The 21,380-nt window shown below is 45.6% G+C and overlaps 1 protein-coding gene across 1 annotated transcript in view; it reads left to right on the top strand.

Annotated features, from left to right (window-relative positions):
- FYB2 (FYN binding protein 2) overlaps positions 1-21,380 on the top strand; it is a 129,623-nt gene that overhangs the window by 22,048 nt on the left and 86,195 nt on the right. The window contains exons 2-4 of the mRNA XM_047083833.1: positions 11,950-12,691; positions 16,074-16,235; positions 19,375-19,408. Coding sequence (XP_046939789.1) covers positions 11,950-12,691; positions 16,074-16,235; positions 19,375-19,408 — 938 coding nt within the window. The remainder of the gene's footprint in view (positions 1-11,949; positions 12,692-16,073; positions 16,236-19,374; positions 19,409-21,380) is intronic.

Here is a 21,380-nt window from a genome sequence, read left to right on the forward strand (position 1 = left end):
AGTCCTCAGGACATCCCCATGCATGGCCAGATCTAAAAACATTGCCAACCAAGGTCTGAGGAAGGAGACATTTTGGGCTACAGGGGAGAGTAGACAGGGAAGAAGTACTGGGGCCCAGGGACTCATATGGTGGAACCAGCAATCTGCTAGAGCTGGGGTACCAGAACAGACAAATGGGTGAGAGAAGAGATGGTGATCTAAGAGGAAGATCCTTGAAACTAATGTGCTGGAGATAGTCCAGCTATTGGTAAAGACGAAGTCTAGAGTGTATCCATCCATGGAGAGTGGTGGCTGAGATAGGGTGGAAGAGATCATTGGGAATGATGTTGGAAGGGCTATCGATAGGGATTCTAAATTTTTTTTTATTAAGAAATTTATTGTCAAATTGGTTTCCATACAACACCCAGTGCTCATCCCAACAGGTGCCCTCCTCAATGCTCATCACCCACCCTCCCCTCCCTCCAATCCCCCATCAACCCTCAGTTTATTCTCAGTTTTAAGAGTCTCTTATGGTTTGGCTCCCTCCCTCTCTTTCTTTTTTTTCCCTTTCCCTCCCCCATGGTCTTCTGTTAAGATTCTCAGGCTCCACACAAGAGTGAAAACATATGGTATCTATCTTTCTCTGTATGACTTATTTCACTTAGCATAACAGTCTCCAGTTCCACCCACGTTGCTACAAAAGGCCATATTTCATTCTTTCTCATAGCCAAGTAATATTCCATTGTATATGTAAACCACAACTTATTTATCCATTCATCAGTTGATGGACATTTAGGCTCTTTCCATAATTTGGCTATTGTTGAAAGTGCTGCTATAAACATTCGGGTACAAGTGCCCCTATGCCTCAGCACTCCTGTATCCCTTGGGTCAATTCCTAGCAGTGCTATTGCTGGGTCATAGGGTAGGTCTATTTTTAATTTTTTGAGGAAACTTCACACTGTTTTCCAGAGTGGCTGCACCAGTTTGCATTCCCACCAACAGTGCAAGAGGGTTCCCGTTTCTCCACATCCTCTCCAGCATCTGTAGTCTCCTGATTTGTTCATTTTAAGCACTCTGGCGTGAGGTGATATCTCAGTGTGGTTTTGATTTGTATTTCCATGATGAGGAGTGACATTGAGCATCGTTTCATGTGCCTGTTGGCCATCTGGATGTCTTCTTTAGAGAAGTGTCTATTCATGTCTTCTGCCCATTTCTTCACTGGATTTTGTTTTTCAGGTATGGAGTTTGGTGAGTTCTTTATAGATTTTGGATACTAGCCCTTTGTCTGATACGTCGTTTGCAAATATCTTTTCCCATTTCGTTGGTTGCCTTTTAGTTTTTGTTGATTGTTTCCTTTGCAGTGCAGAAGCTTTTTATCTTCATGAGATCCCAATAGTTCATTTTTGCTTTTAATTCCCTTGCCTTTGGAGATGTGTCAAGTAAGAAATTGTTGCGGCTGAGGTCAGAGAGGTTTTTTCCTGCTTTCTCCTCTAGGGTTTTGGTTTCCTGTCTCACATTCAGGTCCTTTATCCATTTTGAGTTTATTTTTGTGAGTGCTGTAAGAAAGTGGTCTAGTTTCATTCTTCTGCATGTTGCTGTCCAGTTCTCCCAGCACCATTTGTTAAAGAGACTGTCTTTTTTCCATTGGAATTAATCACTGGTACCAGAACATAGGGCACTTTGCCATCGTTACAGTTCTTGTAGTAGTGAAGGTTGGATCGAAGCTCTTTTATTCGTGAAGGATGACTCAGATGCTATTTTTAATTGACTTTTCTTTCTTTCCATCTTTGGAAGGGTTTGACAGCTATTACTGCCTCTTTTTCTGGGCTCATAATTTCTTAGCTTCTGCTGCCTTCCTCTGTGCATTGGATTTTGAGTTTGCATTTTCCTTAAGGCTCTCACATTTGCTTATCGGGGAAGAATGTGAAATGTGTGATAAACCGTTGCCGTTGATGTTGCCATTGTCCCTCCCTCCCGGAAGGCAGTAGTCAGCAATTTGTAGAGATTCAGAAATGCGTTACCTTTTTTCCCTTAAATCAAGAAAATAGGCATCAACACAGTGTCTTCTCCTTGTGGAATTTATTTTATGTCTATTTTTATGATGGCTTTCACTTCTGAGTCACTACTAATTTATGATCCCTGGCAGGGATCCTCGTTCACTGCAGCTTACAGTGTGGTGTGAACCTTGCCGTCATAGATGGGAGCCCAGGCAGCTGTGACCTGGGAGAGGGTTCCCGAGCAGACCGGGAGACAGGGAGAACTCCGGCAAGGGTGCAGCAGCTCTCTATATCATATTTTATAAACCAGGAATCCGCGCATGTGATTTGACGCAGGACTGATTCTCACTTGCAGAAGGGATACACTGAATTGTATTTTGTGGTCTGGTTCTGCATTTTCATATCACCTTTAAATTACATCAAGTCAGAGATCAGAACTACCTTGAAAATCCAAGAGGCACAGTCCCAAAAGCCATGTAATTTATTAAGGCATTTTTAAAAACCCAATTACATTAGATCCAATAGTTTGCTCATCTGTTTAAATAACAGAAAGTCTGAGAGAGTGTTTTAAAGGCAAATGCAAATTGGTTCCTGGAATTATTATTTGTTAAGAAATATGATTAGAGATTGATTTGTCACATAATTTCTAAAGTAAGTGTGACATATGCAAAACTGATGATGAAATGTCTAAGAGATAACAGAAGAATTGTAAATTAGAGCTAAATTTATAAGGAAGGCATTTTAGCAGAATAGGTAAAATCAATCCTAAAGTTATAAACAGACTTGGATTCAAATTCCTAATTTCTAACTGTGGAAACTGGGGAAAGTTACTCAGTATCTGTGTGTTCACCTACCTATAAAATGTTACACCTACCTGTAACAATACAAAAACATAGTTATCAATTCTCTGAAACTAGCAAAGTATACAAAGACTCCCCAGGAAGCTAATAGTACAGTATTCATGTTGTTTTGGTCAAGTATTAGCTTGTTTCTTTTTTTTTTTTTAATGTCTGTTTTTTTTAGAGACAGAGCACGAGCAGGGGAGGGGCAGAGAGAGAGGGAGACACAGGCTCCAAAGCAGGCTCGAGGCTCTGAGCTGTCAGCACAGAGCCTGACATGGGGCTCGTACCCACAAACCATGGTATCATAACCTGAGTTGAAGTCCGACACTTTATCGACTAAGCCACCCAGGTGCCCCAAATGTTAACTCGTTCCTAAAAAAATTTTAGCAAAACTAAAAAATTCTAAACCCACCAGTAAATTCTTGGGTTTAAGGAGGGCAGGATAGAGCGCTCCAGATTGTGTGAGTTTGAATCCTGGTTTTGACCATTCCTTGCTGTGACCTTGAATTAGGCTTAGACTCTCAATGCCTCAGTATTCTGGTCTATATCTTGGGAAAACACCGGGTTAGGCACAAGGCTTAAATGAGTTAAGTGCTTAGAATAGAGCCTGGCACATAGTCATGTCATGTAAAGGTGTGTGTGTGTGTGTGTGTGTGTGTGCGTGCGCGCGCACACGCGCAAATCAGCATGTAATGCCTACTTTTGTTGTCATTATCATTTTTAGATTCCTGTAAAATTTTGAATGAGAGATGTGTATCTGATGGAGTCTTGTTCCCTAGTTGGGCTGAATATATTCATGTAAATATAATAATACTGCATTTATAGAACTGACGTTGGGGCTTATAACTGAGTCACTCACGCTGGTCTCCCTGAGCTCTAAAACAGCAAAGTCTTTGTTTCTCTTCGCTGGTTGCTGCCCCCTTGGTCAATTTCCATATCAAAGAGATACACCGTTAGTGTTTAGAGGACACCACTTTCTTTTATCTTAGGTTGTTCCCACAACATCTCTGAAATTGTTTTGGCCTTTGCTTCCCAGCTGAAGCATCTGAAGCACCCAGTCCACATCAGAAGTGCCAAGGCCCTCTCCCAGGGCTATTTTCAGGGTTATCTTCTGACACGACAGAAATTAGATAATTTGTTTCTATGTGCATTCTAAGATGCCCTTAGGAAAAAACAAAAAACAAAATTCTGTACAGTTACAGTTCATGAATTATGTGAACCTGCTAATTTTTCTAACTGTTCCTTCACCAAGTCATCCTCCAAACACTTTGGAAGCCCCAGCTGTTAATGAGGGTACCAAGATAAATAAGACACTGTCCCTATCTTTTTCTTTTTAAAAATTTTTTTAAGTTCATTTATTGTGAGAGAGACCGAGATGGCATGAGTGGGGCAGGGGCAGAGAGAGAGAGAGAGAGAGAGAGAAAGAAAGAGAGAATCCCAAGTAGCCTCCAGCATGCTCCAGCACAGGGCTCAAACACACAAAGCTGTGAGATCATGACCTGAGCTGAAACCAACAGTCAGACGCTTATCCGACTGAGCCCCCGAGGAGTCCCTGTGCTGTCCCTATCTTGAAGGGATGCTGAAAGACTTCTAAGTCAAGGGTTCATTCACCCTCCAAATTTTTATTGAGCATCTACTCTGGGCCGAATATGCTTCCAGGTGCTGAGGTTAAGGCAGTGACCAATCCTGACAGAGCACCTGTCCTCAGGGAGTTTATATCCTGATGGAGGGAGAGAGGTACCGGGGGGGGGGGGTGCTCATGGGTGAGAGGAAGAAAAGGAAACCAGAATATATTGTGTCTTTGTCTGTGGTTGTGGACCACCAGATCTCTTGTTGCCAGTTCGAGCAGGAAGGGACTTACAACATTATTTGAGGAATTTCCAGAGGGGCTGGAGTTGAGCTTGTATGCTACAGATTAGGGAGAAATCCTGCATCCACACGGGATTGTTGCAGTGGGAAGGCATTCATGCTGCTGGCCTCTGCACAGCGCGGGAGCATCTACTACAGCTGCTCCCCAGAGCTCTGTTCCCCACTGAGCAGTGACACCCTCCTGTGCTCATTCCCCATGCCTCCCTGGTTGCCTCTGCTTGGCAGATTTCGAGCTGAAAGAGTTCCTGGGAAGTGTAGTTCTGAGCTTTCCAGGATCTGGGGTAAGGGAAGATTCACTAGACAGAAAAAATAATTAAAGTCTTCTGTTGCCCCTAAATCCCATTCTAATGGCCCTTCCTCCTTCCTTTGTCATGGCCAGCTTCCTCAAACAAACAAAACAAACAGAAACAAAAAGCGAGTCCTTTCTTTCTCTCTCCCCTAGCATTCACTCTGGGGCCCACCACAGTTTTGCTTCTCTGATGACATTTTTTGCCCTCTGCTCTTGTCCCATGGGCTCTGATGCCAACACACCCTCTCCTAAGTGATCCCATCCAGCCCTATGGTCTCGACAACCAACCAGTAATCGCGAGAGCTCCAATTTAGTGGGCATCTCTCATTGCCTTCTAAATGCTTTACATGTACTTATTGATTGAATCCTCATAACAACTGTTCATTTTCGTGTTCTGTTGCACCAGATGACCACAATTTGAGGAGCTTAAAACAGCACACAGTTATTATCTTACAGTCAAGGAGGTTAGATGTCTAAAACCAAGCTGTTGATAGGACAGCATTCCTTCTGGAGGCTCTAGGGAAGAATCCATTTCCCTGCCTCTTCCAGCTTCTGGAGGCTACCTTCCTTCCTTGGCTCTGGACCCTTTTTCCATCTTCAAAACCAGCATGTAGCATCTTGAGCCCCCATATCCGTCATCTTTGTTACATGATTGCATCCCCTTTTCTCTTGCATCCCATTTATAAGGACCCTTGTGATTACATTGGGCCCACCAAGCTAATCCAGGATGATCTCCCCATCTGAAGATCCTTAACTTGATTACACCACAGAGTCCCTTTTGGCATGCAAGCTGCTATGAACAGATTTCAGGGATGAAGATGTAGACATTTTGAGGAGCCATTATTGTACCCACCACAACAACCCTATGAGGTACAGTACAATTATTACCCAGACCAGGCGACAAATACAGAGAAGTTAAGTGATTTGCTCAGGGTCATAAAGCCAAGAATGGAGGGGCTGGAATGTGAATGTAGGCAGCTACACTCCAGGGTTCGTATTCTTAAGCTCTGTGCTCACCAAGAAACTAATAACTCCCTAATTAAATGTATAACCCCCCAAAGGTTCCCATACCTAACGGCCTATTTGATGGCTCCCCTAAGAAGGTAAAGCATCACATCCAAAACCAGGCCCATGATCTTTCCTCAGTACTTTTATTTCCTGTCCTCAGTCATAGTTGCAAGGACCAATGTCCATCCTCTCGCCCAATTTAGAAACCCAGATATCATCCTGGAGCCCTTCTCCCCTCTCTAGATCTGGTCCATACCACCCCCTGCACTTTTCTCTCTTCCGTTCCCGTAACACTGCCCGATCCTGCCTTTCGTCCTTTTTACTTGGCCAATTCTAGTAGCCTCCTAATTGGTTCCTGGTAGAAATCTCAGCCTGTTCTAGCCGTGTGTAAAACTCATCAGTAACTCCCCATTTACTCTGAAGATTAAGCCCACTTACTTTAAGGAGACTTGCCCTCCACTCTCTTCTGCAGACTCCATACTGACACACTGGGGCTTCAGTAACATGGAATTGCTTATTCCTGTCTACACCATGCAGCTCCCCCCTGCCATGCCTTCTTTGTTCCTGCTCTTGTCGGAGCCACCTGTCCTGCCACCTTCATGTGCCTGCCTCTCCCAGCTGAGTCATCTTTAGGGAGCCCTCTTTGCACCCCGGCTGTCATCACGACCCTTTCTCTATGTTCTGATAGACATCATGCCATGTATCTAGAAATTGTCTCTCTTATACTAAAATGATCAGTTTGTGTCTGTTCCCTCATTCCACCACCTCTGAAAGGTCAGGAATTTTTTTTTTTTTAACTAACATCCAAGTTAGTTAGCATATGGTGCAATAATGATTTCAGGAGTAGACTCCTTAATGCCCATTACCCATTTAAGCCATCCCCCCACCCAAAACCCTTCCAGCAACTCTCAGTTAGTTCTCTGTATTTAAGAGTCTCTTAGATTTTGTCCCCCTCTCTGTTTTTATATTATTTGAAAGGTCAGGAATTTTTTTTAACTTACATCCAAGTTAGTTAGCATATGGTGCAATAATGATTTCAGGATAGACTCCTTAATACCCATTACCCATTTAAGCCATCCCCCCACCCAAAACACTTCCAGCAACCCTCAGTTAGTTCTCTGTATTTAAGAGTCTCTTAGATTTTGTCCCTCTCTCTGTTTTTATATTATTTTTACTTTCCTTCCCTTACGTTCACCTGTTTTGTTTCTTAAATTCCACCTGTGAGGGAAGTCATACGATACTTGTCTTTCTCTGACTAATTTTGCTTCGCATAATACACTCTCACTCCATTCATGTTGTTACAAATGGCAGGATTTTATTCTTTTTGATTGCCAAGCAATACTCCATTGTGTATATACATATGAAAGGTCAGGAATTCTCATTCATCATTGCAACCCTCATGCCTAGCACATGGCAAGAAACCAATGACTATTTTGAGGTGACGTGAGTTGAATTGTGAGCAAACAGGAATTTGCTAGTTCAGGAAATTGGGAGAAACGTGGGTGTTGCAGAGGAAAAAGCACACTCAAAGGCGCAGAAGCATGAAAAAGCAAAACAGGTTTGGGAAGACGTCAGTAATTTAGCGAGGCCAGAGGGAAGAAGGCATGTTGGGGGAAGGGCCCGCTATCAGGTCGAAAGATGAACAGAGTTGGAATTGGGGAGGGCCTTTTGTGCTAACAAAAGAGTTCGAGCTTATTTGCAAGCTTTGGGGAAGCCACGTTGAAGAATTCCAAACAGGGGACATACGTGATCACATGTGTGTTTGTCATCAGATTGGTCAAACAGCCGGGTAAGTGGTGGATTAGAGGGGCCTGGAGTAGAAGCAGACAGAGGAAGTCATGGCCACGCGTGAGGAAGACTCAGAGGCAGTGGCCGTGGCTCGAAGAAGGGACAGGCTTGTGGGCTTCTTAAGACTTGACATTGACAGGATGTGGACACTGACCTGCTGTGGGCCCAGGAAAATGAGGCATGGCATGGCCCCTTGGGCACCTCCCCTCCCATCTTCATGCACCTTGCCTCATGCCCTCTGCCCTGACGCCCCCTCTATGGGTGATGAATAATCAGCAACGGAATGTGTCACATCTCTTTCCCATAACAAGGAAAGTGAAGTCCAAATGTTAGTGCTGGAAGGGACCTTGGAGATCACTAGGGTCAACTGCTACATGTGATAGATGACTGAGCCCAGAGAAGGGAATGACTTCCCTATGGTGGCTCGGGAAGTCGCTGGTGGGAACCGAGCCACTCTTCACTAAACCAGCTATTTAATTCTCCACATGGCATTGGTCTCTAATATTTTCACGTGTATCTACTTATTTTCTGCCCCTCCCTGACATTAGAATGTAATATTTAAGAGCTGAGCCGTGTCTAACACAGTGTTTTGCCCACATCGTAGACCTTGAATGAGCATTTGTTTACAAAGGAGTGAACCAGGTTTAAGAAGGCTTGCTTCCTCCTGAACCAACGATCTTTACACAGGACTCTGGTCTGGAGGTTATCGGTCCATAATTTTATTTCCTGCTAGGGTTTATCCTAATCGTTCCTGAGGAAACTAAAATCTACCAAGCAGTGTACTGTAGTTCATGTGGCTTCAGATAGTAAAGAGCCAAAAATAGTCATCATGACATTCGGTTGAAAATATCAACCACTGACTGCCTCACCCCTATTGTGATAGCTACTATAAAAATAATATGCATTACAAGAATGTGGAGAAACTGGAACCCTACATACTGTTAGGAGGAATATAAAATGCTATCGCTGTGATGGAAAACAGCATGGTGGTTGCTCAAAAAATCAAAACCCGAGGGCACCCGGGTGGCTCAGTCTGTTAAATGTCCGACTTCGGCTCAGGTCATAATCTCACAGTCGTGAGTTCGAGCCCCACATCAGGCTCTGGGCTGACAGCACAGAGCCTGCTTGGGATTCTCTCCCTCCCTCTCTGTCTCTGCTCCTTCCCCACTTACACACACACACTCTCTCTCTCTCTCTCTCAAAATAAAGAAATAAACTTAAAATTTTTTTTAATATAAAAAAATGAAAAATAGAATTACTCTCTGATTCAGCAATTCCACTTGGGGTCAAACACCCAAAAGAATTGGAAGCACAGTTTCAGATATTTGCATATCCATCTTCTTAGGAGAGTTATTTAAAATATCTAAAAGGTGGAAGGAACCCAGGTGTCCACCCGATAGATGAATGGATAGACAATAAGTGGTACATAAATACAATGATATACTATTCAGCCTTAAAAAGGAGAACGTTTTGTCACATGCTACAGCACGAATGAACTTGGAGGACAGTGTGCTAAGTGCAATGAGCTGGTCACAAAAAGATAAATACTATGGTTCCACTTACGTGAGGTACGTGGAGTTGTCAGAACCAGAGACCAAGTAGCGTGGTGGTTGCCGGGGGCCCGGGGTAGGGAGAGTGGAGAATTATTGTGTAATGGCTACGGATTTCCACTTCTGCACGATTCAAGGGGTTCTGGACATTCACAGCAATGCGAGTGCCCTTAATACCACTGAATTGTACACTTGAAAATGTTTAAGATGGTAAATTTTAAGTTATGTGTATTTTACCATAATTTAAAAAAATCTTAACCACTGAGGGGCGCCTGGGTGGCTCAGTCGGTTAAGCCTCTGACTTCGGCTCAGGTCACGATCTTGTGGTTGGTGGGTTCGAGCCCTGCATCGGGCTCTGTGCTGACAGCTCAGAGCCTGGAGCCTGCTTCCGATTCTGTGTCTCCCTGTCTCTGCCCCTCGCCTGCTCACACTCTGTCTCTCTCTCAAAAATAAACATAAAAAATTTTTTTAAATTTCTTTAAACATTAACCACTGAGGTATGTGAAGCTATCTCCTTTGAGCCTTACAATAACCTTGAACTGTTAGTAGAACCGTCCCATTTTATAGTGAGGAAAATAGGGCTCAAGGAAGTGGAGTGGATTGCCCAAGGCACATAACTAGAAAATGATGAAGCGGAGCCTCATACTCAGATCTCCTGGTTCCATGCCCAGTGCTGACTGCTCCTACATCAGGGAGAGGAAGTGTAGTCGAATTAATTTCAGTGCTGGTTGAAATAGAGATAGGAAATCAACAGTTAGCAGTTTGTGGAGAAAGCTTTGTGTGTGTGTGTGTGTGTGTGTGTGTGTGTGTGTGTGTGTGTGCGCGCGCGCGCGCGCGCGCGCGCACACACACAAGGGGGGGGAAGGGGGGAGAGGGAGGGACGGACAGGTGGGGGAGGGGAGAGAATAGGAGGGAGGGAAGGCTCAAGGGGAGAGCATGCAAGCAAGCTCCCAGACACCTGCTTTACACTTCCTCAACTTCCTTCCCTCCCTGAATCTTTGGAAAGCAGGTGTGAGTCAACTGTAAACATAGAGAAAAAGGTCAGCCGGCATTCCCTCAGATGGCAAAATCAAAAGTGGCTGGCGATGGGATTGTCTGTGTCTGTGCGGCTCCGCCCTTTAAAATGATCAGGAGAAGACAGTGGCTCTTTTTGAAATGGCTCCATTAGCTGTCCTGGAACTCCATCTCCACCCCTTACTACCTCCTGGGAAGACGAAGGATAACAATACGCCCTTACAAAAGTAAATTAGATCCAGTGAGAGGAAGGGGGGACCGCTGGGAACAGCACTGAGCGGGAGTCCAGCCCAATCCTACCTGCCTAGACCAGCTCCCTGTGTAATGCTGGGCACAGCCTTCCTCAGCCCCAAGGGTCGGGCTGCTATTAATACCATCATTTTCATATACTGAATTTAAACTGAATTCAGAAGGTAGAGCACACTGTCCCAGGGGGAGTCAAAAATACAAAAGGATCAGCTAGCCTCTTCGAAGTAGCTTTTATTTGTCACGGACTTACGAGAATTGTGGGGGACGCTTTACATACAGCAGCCCTAACCTGTCTCGCACTTGACAACTTGTTTTTCTGATGAGACTACACCGATAGGTAATATCCCACTTCCCAGAGTATTTGCCTATATGATAAAGAACAGAGAATTTGTGTGTTTTTTGTCTGATATCGTTTCCAATATGATTTTTATTTTATTTTTTTATTATTTTTTTAATATATGAAATTTATTGTCAAATGGGTTTCCATACAACACCCAGTGCTCATCTCAAAAGGTGCCCTCCATCAACCCTCAGTTTGTTCTCAGGTTTTAAGAGTCTCTTATGCTTTGGCTCTCTCCCGCTCTAACCTCTTTTTTTTTTCTTCCCCTCCCCCATGGGTTTCTGTTAAGTTTCTCAGGATCCACATAAGAGTGAAAACATATGGTATCTGTCTTTCTCAAGAGCAGAGAATTTGAACATAACCTGTGTAGTTCCAAAGTTAAGTTCAACAGCCAAGTTGTACAGAGTCTGCAAGCACTAGGAGACAGGGAAGAAGTTAGCTCTTGCTGTCAGCCCCAGGGAGAATTGTAATGGAGAAAGGTAGGCATTGGAGTTGCAAAAAAAAAAAAAAAAACAAAAAATTGGACAGATAGAGGGTGCATTTTGTGGAGCAAGAACACACAAGCATAGTCGGGGGTGATGGACATTACAGATTCTAGAAAATTATAAATATCCCTGTTTGGTTTAAGGGCAGTTGTGTTGGGTTGTGGCTGGAGACCATAATTCCACCACATCATGAAGAACTTTGAATGCTATACTAAAGAGTTTAGAACTTAACATGTATAGGCAGCAAGGAGCCCCCCCAAAATTTGTATCAAGGGACTTATCAGCAACTGTTAGTATTCTCCTTTATAAGTATGCTTTACGTGTTGTGAAGAAATTAAACATATCTGAAGTGTTTCAAAGAGGAGACATTTGTTTTCATCGCGTCTTACATAGACAATCACATTACCAGCCGACACGGCCCCCTAGGTAAGGAGTGGTGTTGTATCAGCACTTAGAACGCTTTGCATGCACAGTGAAATCAGCTAATCACACTGTTTTTTTCCTGGAATGATAAGACATCGTTTTCTTTTGTGCTTTAGGAAGGGTTAAGAAACTTCAAGGAACTTCGAGCCAAATTTCAAAAGTTTGATGTGCCCTCTCTTCCAAGACCTATATTCCCAGCAAGAATTTGTCAAAAGAGCGATATTGGAAACACACAGTCAACAGGTGTTTTGGCCAATGAGAAACCCCTCTCCTCCAACCACAGTCAGCTCCCACTGTATTGTTCTAGCAGTGAACCCCAGCCTCTTCAACCCCAGGAAACGAAGTCCTCCCAGAGGAGCAAGATTCAGAGATGTTCTGATTCCTCAGAACCTCCAGAAGGGTCTACTGATTCTGCAGTAAAGTCACAGAAGACGTCTCTGCTGTTAGACGTGAATCAGTCAAATGCTGACATAACCCATGAGAGGAATGTCATGGTGACTGACAGCTTCAAAGACAAGCTCTGGAATTGGGAGAAGGTTTCATCTCAGAAAAGTGGGATGTCTTCAGCCTTTGTCCTTGCCAGTCGTGGAAGAAGGGCCTTCCATCTGGAGGAGGAGAAAAGCATAGGGCTTGCTCCTGAGGAGCCCAGGGGGAAGCTAGAAACAGGAGGAGCCCAGACCCTTCCTTCCCAGAAGCACTTGATGACCCCCCAAAATTCACTTGCCTCCTTTCAAGATCCTACTTCTCTACTTGTTCAATGTGGCAGGAAGAGCCTAGAAAGCCCCTATCCTGAGAGGAGCCCCGTGGGGAACACCTGCCAGCCTGTCTATGAGAGTGAACTTGCCATCCAGGTCCCCGGTGAGAAAGTAATGCCTGAGGGAGGGGCCACTGTGTCTTTCTAATTTAGAGCCTCCTAGTGGTCATATGTGACCTGGGTGAGGTTTGCTCCGAACTCTAGAGCAGGTATGCGAGGCCCATCTGCTAACTTGTAATTTCAGGTTTGGGTAAAGTGCCTAATCTCCGGGAATCCTGTTTAGCGATGATTTGGTCAAGTTTGGATTTGCCCTCCTAGCTCTACTTCTTACAAGATGCATGAACTTGGACAGTCGACTCAACCTCTTAGAGCCCGGTCTGCTCTCCTGTAAATCAGATCCATCACCAATCTGCCCCAGCTTGGTAAACAGCACAACCATCCTCGTAGTTGCTCAGGCCAAAAACCTAGGAACTGTGCTCTAGTCCTCTCTCTCTCATTCTCTGCATCCACTCCATCAGCAAACTCTTGGTTCCACCATGAAAATATGTTCTGAATCCCTCCACTTCTATCCATTTCTGCCTTCTTTTCTTATTCACACCATCATCATCTCTCACCTGGACCACCACAGTTTTCCAGCTGGGTTCCCTGCTTCCGTACTCTTGCCTCCTTTTATCCTATTCTCCTAGCGGGCACAGTGAACTTCTAACACATCAATTAGATCACATCACTCCCCTGCTCAAATTCAGTTCCAGCAGTCTTAAAGTGGCTGATGTGATTTGGCCCTTCCTACCTCTCTTACCCTCTCCTTTTACCACATTGGCCTTCTTGCTTTTCCTTAGATATACTAAGCTAGCTCCACCCCAGGGCCTTTGCACTTGCTGAGCACTCTGCCTGGAACATGCTTCCCCCAGGTCTTTGATGTCTCACTCCCTCCCCTCCACCATGGTCTCTGCTCAGGGTCACCTGTTGTGAGTAGAATTTGTGAATCACCATCTAAAATAACTACCCTACCCCCATAAGTCTCTGTCTTCTTACCTTGATTTGGTTTTCCTCCTATCCCATCCTTACATGGTATATTGTTGTATACCTGTTTGCTTACCTCAATAAAATGTGAGTTACATGAGGGTAAAAACTGTCTTCTTTACCACCATATCCCCAGCACCTAAAAGAGCAAGGCCAGGTTTGGTAGGTCCTTAAAAAGTATTTATTGGATGCTTGGATGGGTGGATGGGTAGACGGGTGGGTGGAGGGATCTCCTGCATACGACTCTATATGGTGGATACACACTGTCCAAGTTCATGCATCTTGTACGAAGTAGAGCTACGAGGGCAAATCCAAGCTTGCCCAAATCATCTCTCAATCGTGGTCTCTGATTTCATGGCTCTGCACCTTCTGGGTCCTGCTGATGAATCTGACGTACTCCTGTTTCTCTCCCCCTGGCTCATAATAGACACTGGATTTCTTGCTGTTCCTTGAAGAGACTTTATTATGCTCAGGACATTGACATTAGCTCTTCCTCTTCCTTCTTGTTAGATAGAGCCTTCCATAGCTGCATTTAGGTCTGAGTTCACATGACACTTTCACAGCTAATCCTTCTCTTTATCTGAAGAAGTTAGTTCAGTTTCCACTCTTGCCTATCAGCCTGGTGGATCTCTTTCATAGAACCCGCAGGTCTCTGTGATTACCTTTATTTGTTTGCGTGTTTATCATCCGTCTCCTCCTGTTAGAATGAAAATTCCTGAGGGCAAGGCTTGATCTGTTCTTGTTCTTAACTCCATACCCAGCTGTTAGAACAGTGCCTGGAATATAGTAGATAATTAATTATTGGTGAAGGGATGGGGCAGGAGGATGGTTCGTCTACCTGACTGAGCTGTTGAGGGGATTAAATGAGAGAACCCATGCCCTTGGCTTAGCACAGCGCCTGGTAAAACTTAGGAACCCAGTTGGTAAGTGATCATTCATTTTCACCACATCTCCTTAATTTGATAAAGACTGAAATTTCTGATGTTGCAACTTATCATTACAATTTAATTATAATTATAATCCATAGGTGCCTACGAAGGGGTATCTGGGTGGCTCAGTCCGTTGAGTGTCCGACTTCACCTCAGGTCATGATCTCGCGGTTCATGAGTTCAGGCCCCATATCGGGCTCGTTACTGTCAGCCTGTCAGTGCAGAGCCCGCTTTGGATCCTCTGTCCCCCCCCTGTCTCTGCCCCTCCCCCACTCGCACTCTCCCAAAATAAATTTTTTTTTTTTTTTTAAAAGCCTAGGAAGAGAGGAGCTTGGTCCTAACTGATATAACGCCTCCTGGTGGGGCACGAGGGGGCTGTCCTCCCCTCCCCTCCCAGCTCCCAGAGTGGGCAGCAGGGCTCTGAGGCAGTTGCAATGAGGGATTTGTACACTGGCCCCCATATTTAGTTTTAGCATGGCTAGTCCATGTACTCAACCACTGTATTATGTGAAGCAAAAACAAGGCTCTTGGATCATACAAGATGTTGTGCTGTGAAGCGTTAGAGGCAGATATGGTTTTCACATATAATATTGGGATTTCTGTTGGAGTTTGGCCTCTGAGTACAGAAGGACAAAATGTAGGCATTCGACACTGTCTCAGAAAATTCCAGGACGCAAAACCATAAAATCCACAGGTGCCCACATACCATAAACTTAGCCTTGAAGCTTGTCCCAGACTGTGAGCCCTGGAAATCAGAGATCAATTCTTACTCCTCTTTATAGCCCCCGTGTTATTTGCATGTCATAAGTGCTTGATGGAACCTTTCAGGGAGTAGTCACCATGCATTTTCTTGGAAGTAGGTTCTCTGCCTGATGCTGGCAGGAGAGCAATATGGCCTTGTCCCTGTGCATGAGGAGCCGACCCTCGATAGTAAGATAGACTGGCGGCCCCTCTAATATGCCACCACACTGGCGGAGAGGTGTTAATGATACGTTGTGGAGATACAAAACAGAGTGGTTAATTCTCACCTCGATTTTGAAATCGATGAAACCTTCCCAGAGGAGGTGTCATTGGAGCAGGGCCTTAAACGAGTCAGAGCTTGCCAAGAAGGAAGTGAGGGAACAGCATTCCAGAACCAGGAATGGCATGAACAAAGTCTTGGATACAGGATGACTTTGTAAATCAAATTCAGACAACTGAGAAGCCATTGATTGGTATGAGTGAAAGATAATTGGGCTGAGGTCAGAAAAGGATGCTAAAGTGTAATAAAAGAATCTGGAAATGTGGATGGGGGGCCATGTCGTAGGAACATGCCCGAGGATGGAGTACATAAATGAATGTCATGCTGATGAAGCCAGGCTTCGTCCTGTGGGCAGCAGGCTAGTGACATGATCAGGTTTGCATTTTGATCAGGGCACCCTGGCCAGTAGGACAGATCTAGACAAGAAGGGAGAGAGACGGGCCAGTTTCACCCAAGAAGCCATGAAATGGAAAATAGTAATAAAATAACTTTTTTTTTTTAATCGCTGCTCAGAGAAACAGCCAGATGACAAGCATCACCAACTTCTCAAAACAAAGCCACTGCCTTCCATCAAGTCCCTGGGTCCTCCTCCCCCAAAGCCTCCGAAGCCCCCAGTCGTGAACCTCCAGGCCTTCCAGAGGCAGGCAGCTGTAATTGCTAAGACCCACACGGAAGGTAAGAAAATGCACAGGTCCCCTGCAGGCAGCCAGCCAGGGGCCAGCGGGAGTCATGGCTCCAAGGCCCGCATCCCTCCCCACCCCCAGCCCCCCACCAGCCTCCATTGCCTCCCTCTTCCTGTCAGCTCCCAGGTGATAATGCCGAACTGCTTTTCCATGGGGCCGGACGTCCATCACTGCTTGTTTTCACGTGGAGGCTGTGGCAGCTTGCCCGTGAAATACGTGAAATACGACAGATCTGCAGGAATTGGCCCCTTATCGCTCCTGGGCCAGCCCGCTTCCCCTGAGAGCGTTGCATTTGATCACCGGGAAGCTGTCCAAGAGGAAGAAAACGAAAAGTGGTCAAGCAGGGAGCAGGGAGCTTTTGTGATTCCCACAAAGCCTGTGTTGTCAACACAATCAGGGCGGTAGGAGGGAGGAGGGAATGAAAAGGGAAGAAAATCAGCGTGAACTTGACGGGTGATCCTAATGTGGGTCCCTCAGGCCTGTGTGATCGGCCTCCTGTAACTAGTCCAAGGGCCCCACCCCTGCCCCCCACCGCTGGCCCTTTGCAGGAACTGAGGAGTCTTCGGAAGCCATTTTTCTGTACTGTTCTGAGTCTTCCTCCTCTGCTTAGAGGAATACCTTCTCATCCCCTCGCGGCCGCCCCATGGTCTGACCCTGTTGACACTTTAAAGGCCTTTGTTTATGTTTGCTCTAATGAAACACGAGATGTACGCCCTCTTTGGGGTGACACCTAGTGCTGTGCTAACTTTGGTTTTACCGTGGCCGCGAGTGCCAGCAGACCTTGCGCCTTGTTCACATGACGGCTCGGAACATCCTTGGTTAAATTTCTTGAACGCATTGGTTCTCAAACTTCAGCCTCTGCCGGAATCAGCTAGGGGACTTGTCAAAACACCGATCACAGGGCCCCACTCCCAGAGTGTCTGATTTATTTGGTGTGCATTGGGTACCCGAGAATTGGCCTTTGTGACGAGGTCCCCAGGAGATGCTGATGCTTCGGGTCCAGTGACCACATTTTGAGAATCCCTGCTGCAATCCTCTTCCGTCTGATCCTGAGAGGAAACTCTCTATGAGGATGTAGAGCCCTGGTGCGCGGACCTGATCTCAGCTGGTCGGCCCGAGACACCCCCACCCACCCCACCCCCTGCCCCACCAAGCGTGGACCCCAGCCCCCCAGCCCCCGGTCCCATTTCTGCTCCACCAAGATGAAAGAAAGCATCACAAACCAGGAGGAACGCGCACTGGCAAGCACAGGTGCACATTGGTGGGAAAGGAACTGCGCCCCGAAAGAAGATGGTTCATAGAACAGCTACAGGAGATGATAAAAAAATGTCAGTTCTCCTTAAAGAAGTGAGGGGTAAACAGTAGCTCTGGTGAGTCGAAGAAGTGAATGTGTTCGCAAACCGAGGAAGGGTGATCCGCTTTGGCGACCCTAGAGTTCGGGCGTCCGGGGCAGCAAGCACTTTCACCATCAAGGGCCAAGTGGAGGTAAAGCAGCTGACAGAAAGCCTACCCAGCGGCTTAAACCAGCTTGGTGCAGCAGCTCCTGCCCACGGTCTACCACCCACTACTGGAGAGGAGGAGGAGGAGGAAGAGGAGGAGGAGGAGGAGGAGGAAGTTGCAGGTCGCGTGGAGCGTTTCAATGAAACTTCCAAGAAGGAAGCAAACTGAATGGAGTCAACTTCTGAAGGAGATAGGACTTGAAGAAGTTACCAGGAGTTGCTCTTTTTTAGGTTACGAGTGCTTTTTAAAATTTTGTTCATGGGGGCGCCTGGGTGGCTCAGTCGGTTAAGCGTCCGACTTGGGCTCAGGTCACGATCTCACGGGTCCGTGAGTTCGAGCCCCATGTCGGGCTCTGTGCCGACAGCTCAGAGCCTGGAGCCTGCTTCGGACTCTGTGTCTCCCTCTCTCTCTGCCCCTCCCCCACTTTCTCTTTCTGTCTCTCAAAAAAAATGAATAAACATTAAAAAAATTAACATTCTGTTCATGGATCTGATAAAATCTGGATCTCTAATGTTTTTAAGCCCCAGCCCCTTGGACAGTGCAACTCTGTTCAGTATTTGCTTAGACACAATATATTCTTGGCAACTAATGAAGCTGAAGAAGCCCGGGAATGAAGTTTGAAACAAAGTTAATAAAGACCTTTGCCTAGTGAAAAAAAAAAAAAAAAAAAAAAAAGAAGAAGAACAAAGAAACAGAGCTTTTATAAGTAGACGTTAATAACAGTTTGGCCACCTCCATAACAGAGAAAGCTAAGTATGATTTTTTAAAGCACAGAATCATTCAGACCTCAAACACTCCCAAAGCGAAGAAGTCTGTCAGAGAACACAGAACAAAGCACCAAGTGTTTTGTAATAAAATGGGCTTTGTGAACCCCAGCTCCTCCAGTCGCTAGCTATTTAGGCCTGGGCATGTTATTCACTGAGCCTCATTGTCCTTATCTATAAAATGGGGATGACAGTAACACTCCTCGCCTGATGTCTGTGAGGATAAGTGAGATGAGTCATGGGAAGAGTGGAAACAATGTTTGGCACACCAGTATGTGCTCAATAAATGCAATGTTATCATTGTTTCAAGTTTGTGTTGAGCAGCTGCACTCTCCTTGCCCTGGGCCCTGTGATAGACCAAGAGATAGAGAACCCCACACACAAGTTCTGGTACTCCAGAAGGTCAAAGTCTAATACAGAAGACCAAGAGTAGACTCCTAAAGAAGCACCATAGGTGTGCCCGGGGGGCTCAGTTAAGCATCCAACTTCAGCTCAGGTCATGATCTCGCGGTTCCTGAGTTCCAGCCCCTTGTCAGGCTCTGTGCTGACAGCTTGGAGCCTGGAGCCTGCTTTGGATTCTGTGTCTCCCTTCCTTTCTGCCCCTCCCCTGCTCATATCTCTGTCTCTCTGTCTCTCTCTCTCTCTCTCTCTCTCACACACACACACACACACACACACACACAGTACCATGAAGTGTATGTGGATGCTGGACTGCAGGACCCAGGGTGCTGGGGATGGGGGAGGCGGTTTGGGGCACCCGTGAGTTGCGGCTCCTCACTTTGTCTCTGGGGTGAGGGCCTTGCACAAAGTTCGCTTTAATCAGGCTGCCACCTATGCGCCTTCTCACTCTACGTCTTGCTCTTACAGCAGCTGTGGAAGAGGGCTGCCTGCCTCCAGAGAGGTGAGTACCTGCTTCTTAATTGGGCAGGAGCACAGCGCATGTCGCCATTGACAAGGCTGCTTAACCTGCCTGAGAGCAGGCAGTAGGTCCACGCCAGGTGTCTCTATTTCTCCGAAGGGTTGCAGGAAGAACAGATTTATAAGCAACAAGCTGCAGCTTTTGTTTTAGAGGAGAGATTAAATAAACTGCATTTAACTGCTGTGCTGACAAGAAGTTGCAAAGATGGTCCTCTGAGGGACTTTTATTTATGATACAGTTGGGTTCAGTAAATTGAAACATCAGCTTCCATAGTAATAAATTGAATTAGAGGCTACAGAATGCTGTGGGCAGCTGGCGTGATGTTAGGAATCGGTAATGGGACAAAGGACCTTCTGTTTTTGTTGTACTTGTTCTGAGAACTTTGCCATGGAAGTGTCAGTTCATTAATTCGCTCGACCAAATGCTATCTGTGCAGCCCTTTGAGGTGTCGTGCGTTGAGCTGGCTACTTTATGCAGATTTTCTCACTTCCTTTTCTCAAGGCTGCAAAATGGCTGCTGCTATCCTCATTGTCTAGCTGAAGACACTTGGGCTCAGAAAGTTTGGCCATTTGCAGAACCATGATTCCAACCCATAGATGCCCAAACTATTTTCTCTATCGAATATAATGGAAATAGAAGAGGGTGTAAGTCTGAGGTGTGCAAGATGTTAGTATGACACATTTGTAAATTGCAGTATGACTGCTTCAGTAGTTAGCTGGTGCCTTTTTCACCTCGCGTAATTCTCGTTTCTCTTTTGTGTTGAAAACAGTTACGATCTCATCTCTTGGCAACTTTAAAATTTACAATAAAACACTCTTTGCTGTAGTCACTATTTGCACATTAGATCTCTGGAACTTCCTTATCTACTAGTTATAAGTTTGTACCTTAAATAGCATCTCCCCACCTCACCCACCCCTCAGCCTCTGGTAACCACTCTTTACTCTCTGTTTTTACAAGTTTCGTTTTGTTTTTCTTAGATTTCCCATCTAAGTAATACCATACGATAATTGTTTTTTCTCTGATTTATCTCACTTTTCCTACTGCCATCAAGGTCCGTCCATGTTGTCACTGATGGCAGGATTGTCTCCTTTCTTGTGGCTGAATAACATCCTGCCGTACATAGAGGGCACATCTTTATCCATTCATCTTTTGATGGACGCTTAGGTTGTTTCCACATCTTGCCTATTGCGATATTAACAGGAGTGTAGAGGCATCTCTTCAAGATGCTAATGTCATTTCCTTCAGATACATACCCAGGAGTGGGAGTGCTGGATCATATGACAGGTCAATTCTTTTTTAAATTTTTTTTTCAACGTTTTTATTTATTTTTGGGACAGAGAGAGACAGAGCATGAACGGGGGAGGGGCAGAGAGAGAGGGAGACACAGAATCAGAAACAGGCTCCAGGCTCCGAGCCATCAGCCCAGAGCCCGACGCGGGGCTCGAACTCACGGACCGCGAGATCGTGGACAGGTGAATTCTTAATTGAACCCCTATATTCTTTTCCATAATGGCTGTACGAACAGGTGTGCCCAAACTCTTTTGATTGTATCAACCTCACCTCCCTCACAAATAGGTTCCTTTTCTCAAGAAGGTCAGCCTTGGAAGAAGCAGCGAACATAAAAACCAATCCCCACATTATTTACCAAACGTTTATAAGACTAGAATGTGTTAATTTTCCTAATAGAGGAATGTACAAGATTTAGAGGTTGCACAAATACGGGAGTGCTCACTTGTCCTTGGGAGGGGTCAGTGAAGCCTTTATAGAAAATGTATCAGTGATATGGGGCGCCTGGGTGGCGCAGTCGGTTAAGCGTCCGACTTCAGCCAGGTCACGATCTCGCAGTCTGGGAGTTCGAGCCCCGCGTCAGGCTCTGGGCTGATGGCTCAGAGCCTGGAGCCTGTTTCCGATTCTGTGTCTCCCTCTCTCTCTGCTCCTCCCCCGTTCATGCTCT

This window comes from Lynx rufus, unplaced genomic scaffold (genome assembly GCF_022079265.1).
Source record: "Lynx rufus isolate CCGP_SWC_20201006 ecotype Redwood Valley unplaced genomic scaffold, mLynRuf1.p SCAF_2, whole genome shotgun sequence".
Classification (NCBI taxonomy): Eukaryota; Metazoa; Chordata; class Mammalia; order Carnivora; family Felidae; genus Lynx; species Lynx rufus.